At 36.0% G+C, this 17,725-nt stretch overlaps 1 protein-coding gene across 4 annotated transcripts in view; it reads left to right on the forward strand.

Annotated features, from left to right (window-relative positions):
• iqsec3a (IQ motif and Sec7 domain ArfGEF 3a) overlaps nucleotides 1-17,725 on the forward strand; it is a 103,562-nt gene that overhangs the window by 65,715 nt on the left and 20,122 nt on the right. For all 4 annotated transcript variants that reach the window (XM_047804275.1, XM_047804274.1, XM_047804273.1 and 1 more), the window contains 3 exons: nucleotides 2,151-2,273; nucleotides 7,134-7,300; nucleotides 13,806-13,945. In XM_047804275.1, the coding sequence (XP_047660231.1) occupies nucleotides 2,151-2,273; nucleotides 7,134-7,300; nucleotides 13,806-13,945 (430 nt within the window). The remainder of the gene's footprint in view (nucleotides 1-2,150; nucleotides 2,274-7,133; nucleotides 7,301-13,805; nucleotides 13,946-17,725) is intronic.

Genomic DNA, 17,725 nt, shown 5'->3' on the forward strand with positions numbered 1-17,725 from the left:
ATATCATGCTCAAAAAGTGATTTTTAGGATAATTTTTAAGTAAGATATTGTCTCACTATAGATATAAAATATAAGACAATAGACAGGATTATGTTGAATCTGCAACTTTAAAAGACAATCATCTCTCACATCTATACAGAGCTTATACCATATTTATGCCTTTTACAGTAGTTTAAAATGTATTGTCATGTCCATGAAGAGTGCTGTAAGCATTTCTACATAATGAATGCTTACTATATTATGCTAGAGTTGTATACTCCTACCCGGAAAAATGCCTACAGTCATAAAAGTGACATAGTGGGAGATATCTGCACATTCAATACTATAAATTATTTACATACTGTGGAAGGCAACAAAAAGGTGCAGTGAATTGTGCATACAGTCAGTACACAGTGAATCATGCTTACAAAGAAGCTTTTGTGTGTTAAGACACTTCAGTTCAGCAAGCACTGAGACACACACACTTCTTTACGGCCTTTACTTCGCCTACAAGCCGAGTTAGTTGAAGTCAAAGAGCCGTGGTCTAACAAAACAAAAAGATTGTGCTGTTTGTCAAAAAGTGTTGAATTTTAAGAAAACATCGACTCATGAGATGACATAAGAATGAAAGCATCTGTTTCGGACACACCTTTGGTCTGTTGTGGAGGCATACAACAGATTTCTGCATGTATGCTGAGTCAGTCTGTTCCACTCATTTATAAAGGAAAGCAGGGCCAGAGAAACCTGTCCCATCATTCACATTCTGATTACAGAAAACACTGCTCCATCTGGAAGACTGTGTACACCTGAGCACTGTTCTCAGCATATTCAGATCAGTCCACACACACACACACACACACACACACACACACACACACACACACACACACACACACACACACACACACACACACACACACCCTTTAAAAAACCCTTTAAAAAATGGTAAAATTTGACAATTTCTCCTACAGAGAATTTTACCGACATCAGATCTTAATGACAAGTTAAGTTTTAGCATTTGAAGGTAAAAAGTGAGGAAACGTGTTTAAATATTCTAGTCCAGCTGTGAAGCAAGAGCATCAAGGACATTTTGACAACTGCTATCTGATTACAAGCTGACTTGATTAGGCTCATGTCTGTTCTGATGCAGCACATAAACTATCTAGTAACTTGATCAAAGCATCAAAGCCTGACATTTACTCTGGGGGAAAAGCACATTTAGATAGAAATATTTTAAACTTCTTTAAGCAGACTGACTGTTTTTACGACTTCAGTTGTTCAATTGTCTCCTTACCAAGAATGACCTTAGCAGACAAAAAGTAAAACATTGTAAGCTCTGTGCATGTACAGTATATACTGTAAGGAATATGGCCTTCAATAAGTCTGCTTCTCATTATTCTGATACTCAGTAAATTCCTAGCAGCATTATCAAACAGGAAAGTGAGGTTAGGAACAACTCATCTCTCAGTTCTAAGTGATTTATCTACTTTTAATATTAGTGATATTAGTAAATCATAGATGCTGTACATAATTGTATACTTCCATATTTGTGTTATTCTTTTCACTCCAGCACACTGAATTAGAAATAAAACAGTGACTATGGGGTTAACATTAGACTTAAAACTGTCAATTAGTAGAGCTTTAATAGTCATACTATTTATAAAATTAGTCTTTCAGTGACTATTTCAGTCTTTTAGTAACTGTAATCTCTCTCTCTCTCTCTCTCTCTCTCTCTCTCTCTCTCTCTCTCTCTCTCTCTCTCTCTCTCTCTCTCTCTCTCTCTCTCTCTCTCTCTCTCTCTCTCTCTCTCTGGAATACCAATCATTTTGATTAAAATCTTGTGAGAGTTGCCTTACCTGCTACCCTTAATTTCTCTTGTTTTTTCTTCTCTCAGTTGTTTCCCTCTACTCTTAATATTCAAAGGTAGCAGTGGGGGAAGCCTTTCGCTCACCTTCACTTTCTATTTTAATTAATTTCTATAGCACTTGTAACAACAGCTGCTGTCATAAATCCCTAATGAAAAAGCAGAAAGTGACAACTCCCGAAGAACCCAGAGTATTAGGAAGAAGCTAATCAAGAGTAACCATTCTCCTGTGCGTGACACTAAACCCGTGCTGCTGTAACACTGCTTCAGCCCTATTTCAGGATCTTCCTTTTTCTCTGCTCTGCAGTTGTGTAGTGGATGAAATGGATTTCTCTGGGATGGAGCTGGATGAGGCTCTGAGAAAGTTCCAGGCTCACATCCGTGTGCAGGGAGAGGCCCAGAAAGTGGAGCGGCTCATTGAAGCGTTCAGGTGAGACCATGCATGCACACACACACACACACACACACACACACACACACACACACACACACACACACACACACACACACACACACACACACACACACACACACACACACACACACTAACTCACACACAGAGTGCTACTGCCCTGTCACACTCAATTTCCTCATCACTTCCATACCAAACAATAAGATAGCAGAGCCCTGGGAAACGGCTGACACACCTGATACAGCATGAAATCTTGCCATGCAAGAAGCAGCCAGAAAACTCAATTTATATTTATAGGGTTAGGGTTAGGTGGTTTCAGGTGGTGTTTCACATACAAGCATTTGAAACACAAAACACTATTCTGGTAGAAGCATTTGCTCAATTAACTGCATAGCAGCTTCCAAACACCTGGACATGTCAGGTAACATATGGCACAGTAGCAACATGTCGACAATCCTGTTTCTATCCAGCATCTGAAAATCTGGAGATCTCACAATATCTAATGCTATTTTTAATCATGCATTTCTAGCTAGTGAACTGTGTGCTATCTAGCAGGCAAATTATCTTGTCACATCACTAGACATAGTGATAGACATCACTAATAGCAATACAGAAATATGGATGTAGGATTAGACCCCTAACAAGCAAGCCAGAGGTAACAGTGACAAGGACATTCTCCCTGAGACAACATTAGGAAGAGAGAGAGAGAGAGTGAGAGACAGACAGACAGACAGACAGAGAGACAGAGAGAGAGAGAGAGAGAGAGAGAGAGAGAGAGACAGACAGACAGACAGACAGAGACACAGAGAGAGAGAGCAACAGACAGACAGACAGAGACAGAGAGAGAGAGAGAGAGAGAGAGAGACAGACAGACAGACAGACAGACAGACAGACAGACAGAGACAGACAGAGAGAGAGAGACTATCCCCATATAAATCCTCTTATAAAATGGTATACTGTGAAATTAGTACAAAGTTTGTTATAAAAATGTGTTGTAAAGAATACTGGAAAATACTGTAGAGTCCTTACAATATGTATATGAAGGTGCACAGTTGAACTGGCTATGTTTAATATATCAAGATATATTTGTTTTTCTATGATTTTATGTACTGTACTTTATAATGAGTTATAATACCAGGCATGGCTTGCTTGCTTGCTAAGCTGCAGAGTAAAGCTTTTCTGTGCCCGTCATCATTCACTTCAGTAATAAACCTCAGGGTGTCCATAATATTCACCTGAAAAGTAAGAAACAGCCTCGTTCAGCAAAATTCTGAGATCTTTTATCACTCCCTCTTGCTTCTATCAGTATTTAAATGAATCACTTCTAGAATATGTCATGACACTCACCTTTACAGCTGTAATTAAAGGCGATCTCTTTTACATGCCAGGAGTGAATTATACAGAGATCTACAACACATTATAGGTATCAAAGCTCTGCCAAATATCTGGATATTTCAATTTTCTGAAATGGAATTGATCCACAAAACATCCATCTTTAAGTTAACGTAGCCAGCTTGCTTAAAGATAATGAATAATTATTTATAGAAATTTTAAAAATCCTTTCTGGTTAGCACATTATCTATTGATCTATTTAAGAATTCATGGACGTTTTTGAATATCAGTGAATTAAACAAGGTTTACGCGGCACAGTTTTCAGCACAGTTTTGTTCTCAGCAAATAAAACACACTGTATTGAAGACACGAAGAGAACAAAGCCATTTTCTTTAATCACAGGTGGAATTTCAGGACTCTTATTAGCGAATCTTTATCATAAAATGTTATTGCATCAGTTGTACAGTAGAAGATGTTACGGAGATCATTTCATTCAATGTAACCAATAATCTTAAAAGATTGCTGAAATCACATGCTATAAAAGCAACAGTTGTCTGTATACAGTATAGTGTCTATTCTTATTCTTATTCTTATTCCATATACTGTGTGGACACAATGACAAACATGATTTAGTGTATTGTTCAAACCCTGTATATATATATATATATATATATATATATATATATATATATATATATATATATATATATATATATATATGATTAAAACAATTAATTGTGGTTTGCGTTCATCACCAGGATTGTTACTACTGTTAAAACGGATTAAGTTACTAAAAGAAGTAATAATAAATTCAAAATGCTTTTTGCTATTAGACAGTTCATCTTTTTGCTTCCCTTAATTATGGAAACCACAGCGACATCTGCAAGCTTGTAGAGCTTCATTTTTGTGTCTTTGGTGCTGGTTTATAAATAACGATGATTACATAACATAGCCCAGTCTGTCTCTGCTTGCATCCCCCATTGCTACCTTTGCTATTTTGCCAAATCCTTCCTAAAAAACATGAGGAGGGATAAAGCCTGGCAGAGAGAGTGATGAATAAATGGATCTAAGGAGAAAAACAGCCACACTTAAAGCAGCTGGTCTATTAATGAAAGAGGGAATAAATGAGTTAGTGCGACTGCCAGCTCTTCATCTTTCTCATTACCATGAAACCAAAGAACAAAGCTAAGCAAGTTTTTTTTTTGTGATGAAGGAGGTATAGAACTGACTGAGTTAGATCAACAATATCATACAGAATACAGTAAAGTCTCTACCTAACTGTAGTTCAGCTACAACTGATACACAACCTGGAAATGTGTGTATGTCCTTGTGTACTCACTGGCCTGCGGAGATGTAAACACCAGTCATTTTTCACAGGCTTTTGGAGTGTGTGTGGGTGTGGGTGTGTGTGTGTGTGTGTGGGGGGGGGGGGGGTCTACTTTTACCTGGAAGTGCTGATTTATTACCATGAAATTAGAGTTTTCACTTGAGCACACAGCCTTGAGCACTCATCAAATAGCAAAAATAACTTCCTTAAAATTCAGAAGGCTTCATAAAGCAGTGATTCATGATTCATGAAGTTTCGTAGTCAGTGTGGAGTTTTGTGTGTTTAAGCAAGGCAAACACAATGAACTTGGACTAATTCATTATCAAAGTCCAAATCCAGGTGGGAAAAATGAGGAATCAGAACTGATGCATTTACACAAGACGTCGCAGTGCTAGGCTGTATGTGAAGGGGTACGTCAGAATGAATTAAGAAAAATAGGAAGTAGTAGACTGAGCAGTAAGAAGAGGATATGTTCTGATTTGGAAAATTCTGACTTTGCTAAAACTTTTTATTAATGACAAAAATGTTATCGCAGTTCCATATTTAAGATTATAAATTGAGAATATACAGTACACTTATCCCTAATGAGCAAGCCAAAGAAGACAGAGATGACAAACTTCCTTGACAAAATATTAGGAACCAAATAAAAAAGAGAACTCATCCTCATCTGGGTAACACCTGAAATGCAATAATAAATCATTTCATTTCTGTAACATATAACAGCCAAGGTTGCAAGTGTATGTGATGTAATGCAAGAATTAAACATTCTTAACGAGTGTCAAAATAATGCCTATCCTGGTATAAGTCCTAAATAAAACCAAACAATGTGATTTTTAGGACTAATATAAACATCACGGTCAATGTGTATAGCAAGTGCCAAAGAGTTTAGAAAAAAAAAAAGAATATTCAGAATCACAATTGGATGAAACTGGCAAGAAACTAGAGACTAATTCGACACACAGAAACAATTGGACAGAAATGAAACTAATCAATGTGAGACATAATATATGTGAATGCACCTATGTAATCAACTACTGTCATGGCAGGGGACCAAATAAAAGCATGTCATGACATAAACAATAGCAAACATGGGTGACCTTGTCACAATCATTTATTCACAAGCATTAATTGTAATTGTATTAAACAAGATTTACATTGAGAAAATCTACAATAGAGGGGTTTAGAAAATGTATAATTTTGTTATTTTGTAAGGTCTACCAATTGATGACCCTATGGATAAATATCTAACCTATTTGATGAGTGATGTAGGCTTTGTATTATATTTCTTAAATGAGTAGTAAATATTAAAAGTGAAAGCAAAATAGCAGTAAGCTTTGTATAAACTGAAAATGAGGAGTAAAAATCCACACAGTGTCTAAGATGAGTATATTAACCAATTATGGCGGCAAAGTTAAAATTAAATTAAGATAGTGAGAATGCTCTTCTCCACAATACTCAAAAAATCCTTTCACATTAAACATGTATTATTATTATTATTATTATTATTATTATTATTATTATTATTATTATTATTATTATTATTATTATTATTATTAGGTTATAACATTGGTATGTCATACATAATTCTGCCACATTAAAGAAGTTTATAAAACACTGTGTGTAGCAAAAGAGTAGAATAGAATAGAATAGAATAGAATAGAATAGAATAGAAAACATGCCACAATCGTGGTTTTCTAATACCACCCTGAAGTCTTTGTCCATTTTCTTTAGCGATTACTCAAAATGTTGAGCTAGGTCCATTTCTTGTAAATCGAGTTAGCCTATGTTGACCTGTCCCAGCGTTTCAGGGGTAAAGGCATTAGATTTAACATGCTAGGTGTAGGCCAGCAGTATTTACCCGCTAAGATTATATTTAAAGAGCAGGTTAGCCTTATGTCATGTTCACTAGAAAATGTGGAGCTATGAGATCATATGAGCTCCTCATATGAGCTAATAAATCATTCCAGCATAATATTTTAGTTTGGCGTTCGGCTCTGAGACTTATTTCATCTGCTGCTGTTGGAAAGTCACTATACAGTATTTGGGTTTGCATTGGAAATGGGACTCCAAATAACATTGCATTATGGTCATAGATGGTCATATATTATATATATGTAATAGTGTATAAAAAGGCCATAAATGAATGAAAAATTCTAATGCCACAGCTATTATGCATACATTTATATTTCTGTATTATTGTAATGGATTCTTTTTATTAGCCAGCGCTACTGCATGTGCAATCCAGATGTGGTGCAGCAGTTCCACAACCCAGACACCATCTTCATCCTAGCCTTCGCCATCATCCTCCTCAACACAGATATGTACAGCCCCAACATCAAACCTGACCGCAAGATGATGCTGGAGGACTTTATTCGCAATTTGAGGGGTAAGAGAAAAGCTATCTATGCACTTCTGGTTAGATGCTAACTGCATTTGATTGGCTCTGTATATGTACCTTGCCCAATGACAATAAAGTTGAATCCAATCTAATCTAATCTAAGAGAAAACTTTGATGGCATTAAAATTAAGGTGGAAATTCATTTACATTCATTTACAACTTTTTCATATACTGTGTGTATCTCATCTCACTAATTCATTTTCTACCGCTTATCCGAACTTCTCGGGTCACGGGGAGCCTGTGCCTATCTCAGGCGTCATCGGGCATCAAGGCAGGATACACCCTGGACGGAGTGCCAACCATCACAGGGCACACACACACACTCTCATTCACTCACACAATCCTGTGTGTATCTGTCTATTTGTATATTTATGCTTTTCAGCTCAACATGTTTGTAATAAGTGTTTCTTTGAGTTACTGTAGCCTTCCTGCCATCTCAACCAGTCTGGCAAAATAAGTGCATATGTAGTTACAGAAGTACAGAAGTTACAGAAGTTTTTTTTTAAATACATTTTACTCAGTTTATTACTTCAGTTAATGTGAACACCCCTTTTACACATTATTTTTAAATGTTTTCTTTTTCTCTATATGTTGTTCTTTGGGCTTCTACATGTTCAGGGTCACTACAGCGGATTTGGCCAACATTTGATTATGGCACAGGTTTTATGCCGGATGCCCTTTCCTGACACAGCCCTCATATTTTTACACCCCTCACAAATCAAAGGTTTTATTGGTCAGGCAAAGATAACATTTTGCTTTTAACAAACAGGGATCAGGGATATATCGGTGTGTTTATGAGATTATAGGAGGTGCTACTTCTCTGACATTCTTACACAAGGCTTTTAGATGAAGTCATACATTGTCTATCACTAGAGTGTCTCGATCGTGCCTTTGAAAGAATCAATTAAAGGGCTGAAACAAGGGTGAGTGTATTTAATGGATTCAGTCAAGCTGCTCCTAACAATTAAATTAAAGTGGAAAATCAATGCTGGAATACCAAAGTGATTATAATACACTGTTGATTGGACTTTTTCACTCCATTTTCTCTCTTTCTTTTCTCGCATTTCTTAAATTGGACTTCACACTTTCTTTTTCTTCATCTGTCAGAGATTTAAGACACCATGCTTCACTCGAGTAACTGAATGGGTGAAATGAAATTATGAATTTAAAAGGGATATTAATGACTAGCCTTCCAAAACATGCTAAAAAAGAAAAAAGGATGATGTTACACTTTAGACTGCTGCATGTTATAGTCTTTAAATTTTTAATACCTGGTTGTTTTTTTGAATGAGTTTGATCATAGCTTAACAATGATTAACAGGAAATTCATCTTGTTCAGCTTTGTCATTGCTCATTTGATGGTCAGACACAAGCTCAGGTCATGTATGTATTATCTAAAGTGAGTAGACGCCACCAAATTTCTTTGAGTTATGTACAGTAGCTCAAGGAGATCAATAAGAGATGGCAGAAACATTTCTAGAATAAAGCATAAGAAATAGAAATGAAAAGCTTATGTCATTAAGCTACATAATCACACTGAAGGGTTTATGTTTTAATAATGGAGTTGTATATATATATATATATATATATATATATATATATATATATATATATATATATATATATATATATAGGCATATGACATACTTATGTACATGTACCTATTTAACAAACTGTGCATTCATTGCAAACTGTGCTTCATTTTACTGTTATAATCAGACTAATTGTCCATAAACATAAAAGTTATCATAAAGTAAATGAAAATACTTTACATTTGAAAATTGTGGTGTTGATATATAATGGAGATTTAAGGCTATGATGACTGTGAAATCGAAAACAACACAAACTGTACAGTATGTATGAAATATACAAGTCCATCAACACACTTTCAATTCAGACTAATTCATTCTTCTCTAAATGTTTTATTGTTAGGTGTAGATCATTATGTAGATTATTGACAAACAAATTCAGTAGATATTGTCTACTAATTTTTTTTTTTTTTTAATTTATTTTAATTCAGTTGTCATAATTTGTGTTGCCGTACCAGTTCTAAACTCCACATGTTATTTAGATATGTTGAAATCGAGGTTGATTAGAAACCAGCTACTTTAATTTCTGGACTTATTTCTACTTTTTTTGGCAAGTTATTCTACTTTTACTCAGGTAAAAGATTTATGGATTTCCTCCACCATATTATTTTCTACTTTTATTATTCCCTGAATTCGTAGAGTGCCTATAATTTTAGAAAATGATGATAAATGTGGACAGGTTCAAAATATGAGCCACGTCAAGGACTGATTCTGTTTTTTAATGTTATGGGTAAAATGTAGTGTGACAGTAATTTTTAACACACAGACGGGAGAGAAGAGAAGTCCTGGAATTATTGTTTTATTCTCCATGTTTTAACCCCGGACTCTCTTTTTCTCAGTCCTCACTCCTCACTATGTTCACTTGTGTGTGTGTGTGTGTGTGTGTGTGTGTGTGTGTGTGTGTGTGTGTGTGTGTGTGTGTGTGTGTGTGTGTGTGTGTGTGTGTGTGTGTGTGTACCTGAGTGTATTGCCAGTTTTGAGTTATATCCTCCCTGATGCTTTGCTTGTGATCACATCCATCATTCTCCTTAAATGCTCTGCACTTCTTTACTTCACTGCACATTCAATGTCACTTTCTGAAAGTATTTGCTGGTTCAGGATGAAAGTATGCTTATTTGTACATTTAGAATATCACCTTTAGCTGTGACCTTGCAATCATTCAGTCATTGCAGGGTTGGTTGCATTAATGCTCTTTAAAGCATGCTGCATTTAACATTAAACAAGCAATGGGTCATTTCTCCTTATAGATTACTTTTGGTGAACAAATGTTTGAGAGTGAATTATCTGACTTATCCATTTTGTCTTTGTGAGAGACATGCTCATAAAAAAATGAGCAACATTCTTGGCATTTTAGAGTAAACACCAAGATGATTTATTATGGAAAATGTTAAAAGACATTAGAATAAACCAGAATCAAAGTCAGGACATGCTTCTTATTATAGAGGCTTGTCTGGTATTGATTCTAAGAGAAACTATTAAGAAATAAGATGATAAAAAATAAGTAGAACTAGAAAATAGATATCTAGAATTTAACAAAAATGGAGTAGTCATGTAATCGTACATGATAATGCTATATGTTGGTGTCTAAATAAAAAAGGTCAACATATAATACTGCTCATTTCTTGAATCTGATCAGAAGCTGTTGATTCGTTTTCTGTAACAGTAACTCCGACAAAAGAGTCATCTGTAGTTTATAAAACAGGTTTATTATAATGCACTCATTTTAATAAATTAATATTTCTCCTGTAAGAATTCATGTACTGGAACTTATAAGGCAGATGCTCCTCATAATTTAAGACTAATTATAAAAACATAAAAATATCAAACTTGTAATGGCTAGAATAGAGGACTTTGCACTTAATAAGACAAACAGTAATATGACAAGCTTTTTTGTCTTTTTAACTTCCAGCGGGAGAAGTAGCGTTGGGCTAAAAGCTGCTGTTAATGCAAATTAATCAATCTTAGTGTCTTAACATGAATCACTTATTATTTTCCTATTATAGAATGCCCCATCATGTTTATTCCTTACTTACATACTGTATATCGTTAATATTCTACACTATTTGTACCTTTTTGTGAAATATATAGAGTAGGGCACCATTTCAAATCCATGAGAAATAAAAGTTTTTTTGGCTCCATACTGAATTGATTAGAGTGACCATATGGCCTACTCCAAAGTGAGAATTCTGTCTGTGGGACAATAAAAAGTGTCCTCTCTGTAAGGGACAATAATATTCCTGGAACAACTACTCTACACCTCCACCAGTGTCATTTTGCAGTTAGAGTTCACTTAATTAGAACCTTTTGTTTGTGTAAACACAAGCTCATTTTCACATGCAAAAGATTTATAATCATGTGTAATCATGTAGACCATTTACAAATACAACATATTTAAAATTCATGAAAAACTGAATAAATATCATTCGTGGATGTTGAATACACTCTTTGGGTTACAATATATTGCAATTATCTTGTTATACAGGCTAAAGTTGAAGGCATTTAAAAACAAAAATATTGGATAATGATTTATCCATTAGTGCAGTTTACTCTCACTAAATGTATTGTGGGTGGCGCAGATACACAGATACTCTCCTTGTTTTCTCTACATTTTGATTTCCACTAGAATTATCCACTGAAAATTGGTGCAAATATGTGTGTGTTGCTCTGCAAAGAACTGGTGTACCATTAATGATGTATGGCCGCCTTGCACCCTCACCAGGATCAAGTGCTTCCTAAATATAATTGAATGAAACATGATTGCAATGTTACTGCAGTATGGGAAAGTGGTGGCTCAAGTGGTTAAAGCTCTGGTTTGTTGATTGAAGGATTGGGATTCAAGCACCAGCACTGCCAAGCTGCTATTGTTGGGCCCTGAGGAAGGCCTTAACAATCTCTGCTCCAGGGGTGTTGTATCATCTCTGACCACAACTTCCAAAGTTGGAATATACAAAGAAAGAATTTCACTGTGCTGCGACATTTATGTGACAAAATAAAGGCTTAGATTCTATAATATGATTTGCATTTAAATGTGACATTTGTAGACTCACACTGTTTTTCAATTCTGTGTAAACATAACACAAGCAATCTCTAGAGTAAAGTGTCCATTAGTTTCCCTAGAGTTAGCTCTGTGAACTGTATAGTTTTTAATTATTTAGTTATATGTCCTGTATTGATATTTATACTTATATTCAACCTCATTGGATATGCTTTTGAACTGTTAGAATATTATTATCTAGAGTCTAATAAAAGGAAAGTAAAACTGTGGAAAAAGTTTTGTTTGTGTGGGCACTCTTGCACTGTAAAAGACGTTTTTTTTTTTTTTTAGATAATAAGTTTGCTTAATGCTTCCCTTTGCCCAAACTTATTTCACCAAGCTGTCAGTGCTAACCTCTATATTAGCTTAGGTTGGATAACTTTCCTCTGCAAACACTCATTAATCTCAGGATTTCCTCAAGTTGCTGCAGCATCTGTCTCTTGGCAGATTGCTGTGTGTACCTGAAGTATCTGTGGGCAGAGGTCTGAAGGGATCCATTCTCTGTTGCCTGGAAACAAACACAGACTCATACAGAGTGAAAATATTTTATAGAACATCCTGATTCATTTTCATATTCTGATATCCAGAATGATTTATCTGACAACTTTAATATGACCACTGGTACTGATTCATGCAATTATCTAATCAGCTGTGTAACAGCAGTGCAGTGTACAAAATCAGGCAGATATAAACATTTGGTTATTGGTTATTCAAAGCTAATTTTATAATCGGGGTAAAATGTAATTTCATGGACTTTGATGATTGTACCATTGTTAAAGCCACATGGTCTGGATTGGGTATTTCTGAAACTGTTGATCATCGGGGTATTTAGAATTTACTCATAATTGTACAGACTGTAAAAAAAAAAACAAAAAAACATCCAGTCAGCAGCAATTCATGTGGTCAGTGTATAATTTCCGGACTGGATTCACAAGAAGACTACAATAATCCAAACAACCACTTTTTATAATCATAGTGAGCAGCATAAATGTCAGAACACAAGACATGTCAAAAATATGTCAGAACACACAACATGTGGAACACTGAGGTGGATGGGCTACAACATCAGATGACCACAACAGGTTCCCCTCCTATCAACTTACTGACATTTTCAGATTACAGGACACTGGCCATTATATTAGAATATAACTGGGAAAATTGGGATATTGCGCTTTTGTAATACTATTAATTTGCTCATGCTCTATCTGTTGTTGTTTTGCTGTTGCACATATGTAAAATAGATTATCATCTATTAAATCATACTAGGAAAACCCTACAACTTTCAATGCAAAATAGAGATTGTGCAAATCAGGTACTGGAAGCACAATTAGGGCAATAATAAATGGTTCACAGTTCTGAAACAGTTGGAAATTTGCCAGTAATTGCCAGTAACCCATGAGCACACTGTGCCTTCACACAGTGAGAAGGATAGTAAAGGAACAAAAAAACATCTAAAAAAATTACAATTTTAGAAGCGCACGGTTTAGTTGACGTGTCAAAATCAATGATTAAATTCAAAATGAGCTGTTTTGAACAAGTAAGAAAGAAGCATCTCACAAAAGTCTCTAGGACATGCATAGATTTTGTTCTTGTTTACAAAAAGCACTATAAAGAAGGAAAAGCACCTGATCACTAATGCTTTGTGACTGTTTTATTGTTGGTTCAAGTTCTCTTGTGAAGATTGAGGGCAACATGAATTCTGATATGTACCAGGACATTTCAGCCCAAACACTTCTTTCCTATTCCAAGAGGCAGGAAGACACTGGGCCAATGTTAAAATGATGTTTTTGCCAAGACAATAGTCTAAATATATGTCCAGATCAACCTAATTATAAATGTATATCTGTGCTATGTGTGTATGTTGGTGCAGGAGTGGACGATGGAGCAGACATCCCTCGGGACATGGTGGTGGGCATTTACGAGCGTATTCAGCAGAGAGAGCTACGGTCCAATGAAGACCATGTGACATACGTCACCAAGGTGGAGCAGAGTATTGTCGGAATGAAGACGGTAAGGCCAGGATCTTACATTTGACCTAAAGCTTGCAAGTTTGAAATTGAAAGCAAATAGACAATGCAGATTTATGGAGAGACCTTGATCACAAAGATAAACATAAATAGGGGGTTACCTTGATAGCTTGGTCTACATCCACTCTTTAAAAATGAAATAATATATAAAACAAGATAATAAATATGGTGGAATTACACAGAGAGGTCAATGGCAGAAGCTAAACTTCACATATGTAAACTAAGTAGCTAGGTACTGCAGCATTAAAACTTTAAATCAATATCAATATATATTCATAAACATAAAGACCACAGATATAATGATTAAAAAAATCACCACATGATTTGCCCTATTCCATATATTCCAGTTCCAAAAGGATAAATTGCATTTGTTTTAATATAAAGAGTATGTGTGTATATTTATTATATGTTATGTGTTTATTAAAAGTGAATATATTTATTATATTTAATATGTAGTATTTAATATATCCTCATACACCTTCTTGACTACAGCATGATCATTATTCTTAAGTGATTCTGCAATCAATATGCAGAAGAGAGGCACAGATGAGATAACATCCTGGCAATCATTACAATTTGTCGTAGAAAAAAACAAAACACCTTATTACCTACACACACAGCTATTGGGGATTTTTTACCCTCTTGAACTTCATCTTCATTAAGAAGGGATTAGCTTGGAGAGTGAAGAGGAGTCCGCATTGCACTGACAGAAACTCTGTGTTGTTTAGATAGATAGAGTCACCGTGTGGTGTAAGAACATCCACCAGTAAAGATAAACGAGTGCCTTTCACATACTGGGCATGGATAAATAGAAGTTATTCCACCCATAAATGTTCAATTTTGCATGTGTGTACTTGTAAAGCTTGTGATTTACATATGCATTTTGGAGAGAGAGTGGGAAAGAGAGAGAGATATGCTGTCATAAGATGATATCTTCTGTGTGCTGTAAGAGGAGTCATCGTGTATACAGACCCATCAAGCTCTGGGAGTGTGTGTCACAAATGTCACTCAGATGATTCAATGATTCATCATTGCAACTGCCTGAATGTACAACACACACACACACACACACACACACACACACACACACACACACACACACACACACACACACACACACACACACACACACACACACAAATATGCATTCTCCTTGGTGATTCAATGTTACTCCAGGCTGCGACATGCAGTCTCAGAATGTATGAGTAAATATAACCTCTCACACACACACTTACACACACACACACACATGCACACACCACTGCAGAGTATCTTCTGTTTAATGAATGCTTCACCTCAGTTCTCCCTAGCATAATCATTCTACACACAGAAAACCTCCAATCAAAAAGCATGAGTAGTTAGAACCATACCCTTAGTATTTTGTTGACGTTTGAGTGAAAGGGTTACAGCTTTCTGTTCACCATATTTGCTATTCTGAGGAAACAATTCAAAATTAGAAATACAGCTGCATACAATATATGAGTGTGCATGGAATAGTTTGCCCAGCATCAATCTTATTACAGTATTTATGACAGCAAAGTTGAATGGTTCTTAAACCTTGAAATATCATGACCTAAGGACATTTTCACTTAGGGGTGTACTCACTTTTGTGGCCAGTGGTTTAGACATTAATGGTTGTGTGTTGACTTTTGAGTGGACAGCACATTTACACTGTTATACGAGCAGTACACTCACTACTGTTAGGGATTAGCGCAGATCCGTCATGGATCCGCGCAGACTTATGGCCATGTGCGTTTGTGTTTGTTTGTGTCACGTGATTGCCCTGTCATTGTCTGCTCCTCCCGGTCATCACACCTGTTCCCTATTGTGTGTGATTACCCCTGTTTGTATATGTGAGCTGCGTTGCCTTAGGCAGCGTGGCTTCATTGATAATATTGTTTGTTCCCTGTGTAGCGTGGTTCATTTGAAGCTATCCTGCATATGGGTCTGTTCCAATCCACCTCTGCCAGGGTCCTGACAACTACTTTACATTGCAGCACAGTGTCGTTTCTTCAATGTTGTCACATGACAAGATATAATAAAATATTTACAAAAAAAAAAAAATGGGGATGCCTTTGGACAAACATAAGTCACACACTTCACAGAAATATTCTAGATTGAAATGTTTATTAAAACTGAAGCACTTTCAGATGAGTGAAAGAAATTTTTAGTCATATTTACATAGTCATCCAACATTCATTTGTCTTTATTTTCCAAATGGAGCAAAACTCCATCAGATGACACCCGAGATAAGGATTCATTCAGTGACCCTGGATCTGTGTGACAGCAGTGCTAATTGCATTTCTAGTTACATATCATAACCTTACTAGACAATCTATATAGTTTTCCAAAACATTTTTGGAAACTCTATGCAGTTCGTACAATTGGGAGGTAAAATGCACCTGTAGCGTTCCTTTATCTTTATTTTTATAAGAAAAATAATCTTTGTGGCCACTCCTGCATTGTATTCTGCTGTAATGCATGCCAGATCTAGCTACATTTTTCCTTAACTTAAATAAATATGGGACTACTGTGCAAATAGGTTTCTGTATATTTAAGAATTAAAAGTCTTATATTAGGATGTGAAATGAAATTTACTCTTTGTGGTATTTTCAGAATGTAGTCACACCTTCTGCACATTTTTTCCAGCACTGAAAATCTGAATACCTGAGTACATTAGTGAGTTGCTTGGATTCAGCCTAGTCGATTCGGCAATTTATGTTTCAATAACAAACAATCCATTCCAATGGATCTCTGGTGTTTTGGCAAGCAGCCTGAAACAGCACCTGTGAGAAAGTAAATTATAGAATTGTAGAAAAGCTATGAGATTTCAGCTCACTGAGTAAGTACTGGAGGTCCAATGTCTGTCCATTATCCTATGATGTCTGGCTCCTTGTTCTCTCATTGTACTGTGTGTGTTTATGTGAACATCTTCAGTTAATTTGAGAAGAATTATGGATAAATGGCTTGATTACATTATGCAACACAATTTTTGTTCCTAGGTTGTTTGTTCCTAACAAGATATGTTAATGATTTTTAATCGCTTGTGCTGCAGAAATTCAGAAAATAGCTATTAATTAGCTTCAACATTTTGAAATGTACCTATTTTCATTTTCAAAGAAAAAACAGCTTATAAATCAAAATGAACGTGTATTCATATAACTCGAGTTGAGCAGTGCGTGGAGTGATAAGAGCTTTGATGTAAGAGGTCCATTTTTGGCTTTGTAGTCAAGCATCAGTGTCTGGAATGCAGCTACCTGAGCCAGAGGAGGGAGCACAGCATTGGGGTGATATGTGAGAATTTAGGCAGGTTGAAAACAAGTTGAGCAGCTGCATTTTGGATCATTTGCAGAGGATAAATTGCATTCTTACAGTAGGTAGACCTGCCAGCACTGAGTTGCAATAGTCCAGTCTTGAAATAGCAAGAGTCCTGAGCAGCCTGAACAAAAATGGCCGAATCCTTCTGATGTTGTAGAATTAAAACCAACATGAGTGTCACATTAGCACCATCTGAGGACAGTGGACAGTGGTTTGTCCAGGGCAAAGGACAGTGGTTTGTCCATGGCTACCCCAAGGTTGCGAGCTGTGACCGAAGGGGAGATCAGTGTATGGATATTGCAAGATTGCCTGGGATGATCAGTAGTTCAGTTTTGCTTGTATTGGGATTTCAACTGATAAGCTGTTATCCATGATGATATGTCAGCCAGACATGCTGAGATCCGAACAGAAGCCTAACGACTCTACTGACTCTTTATCTCCAGCT

This window comes from Tachysurus fulvidraco, chromosome 19, assembly GCF_022655615.1.
Source record: "Tachysurus fulvidraco isolate hzauxx_2018 chromosome 19, HZAU_PFXX_2.0, whole genome shotgun sequence".
Lineage (NCBI taxonomy): Eukaryota > Metazoa > Chordata > Actinopteri > Siluriformes > Bagridae > Tachysurus > Tachysurus fulvidraco.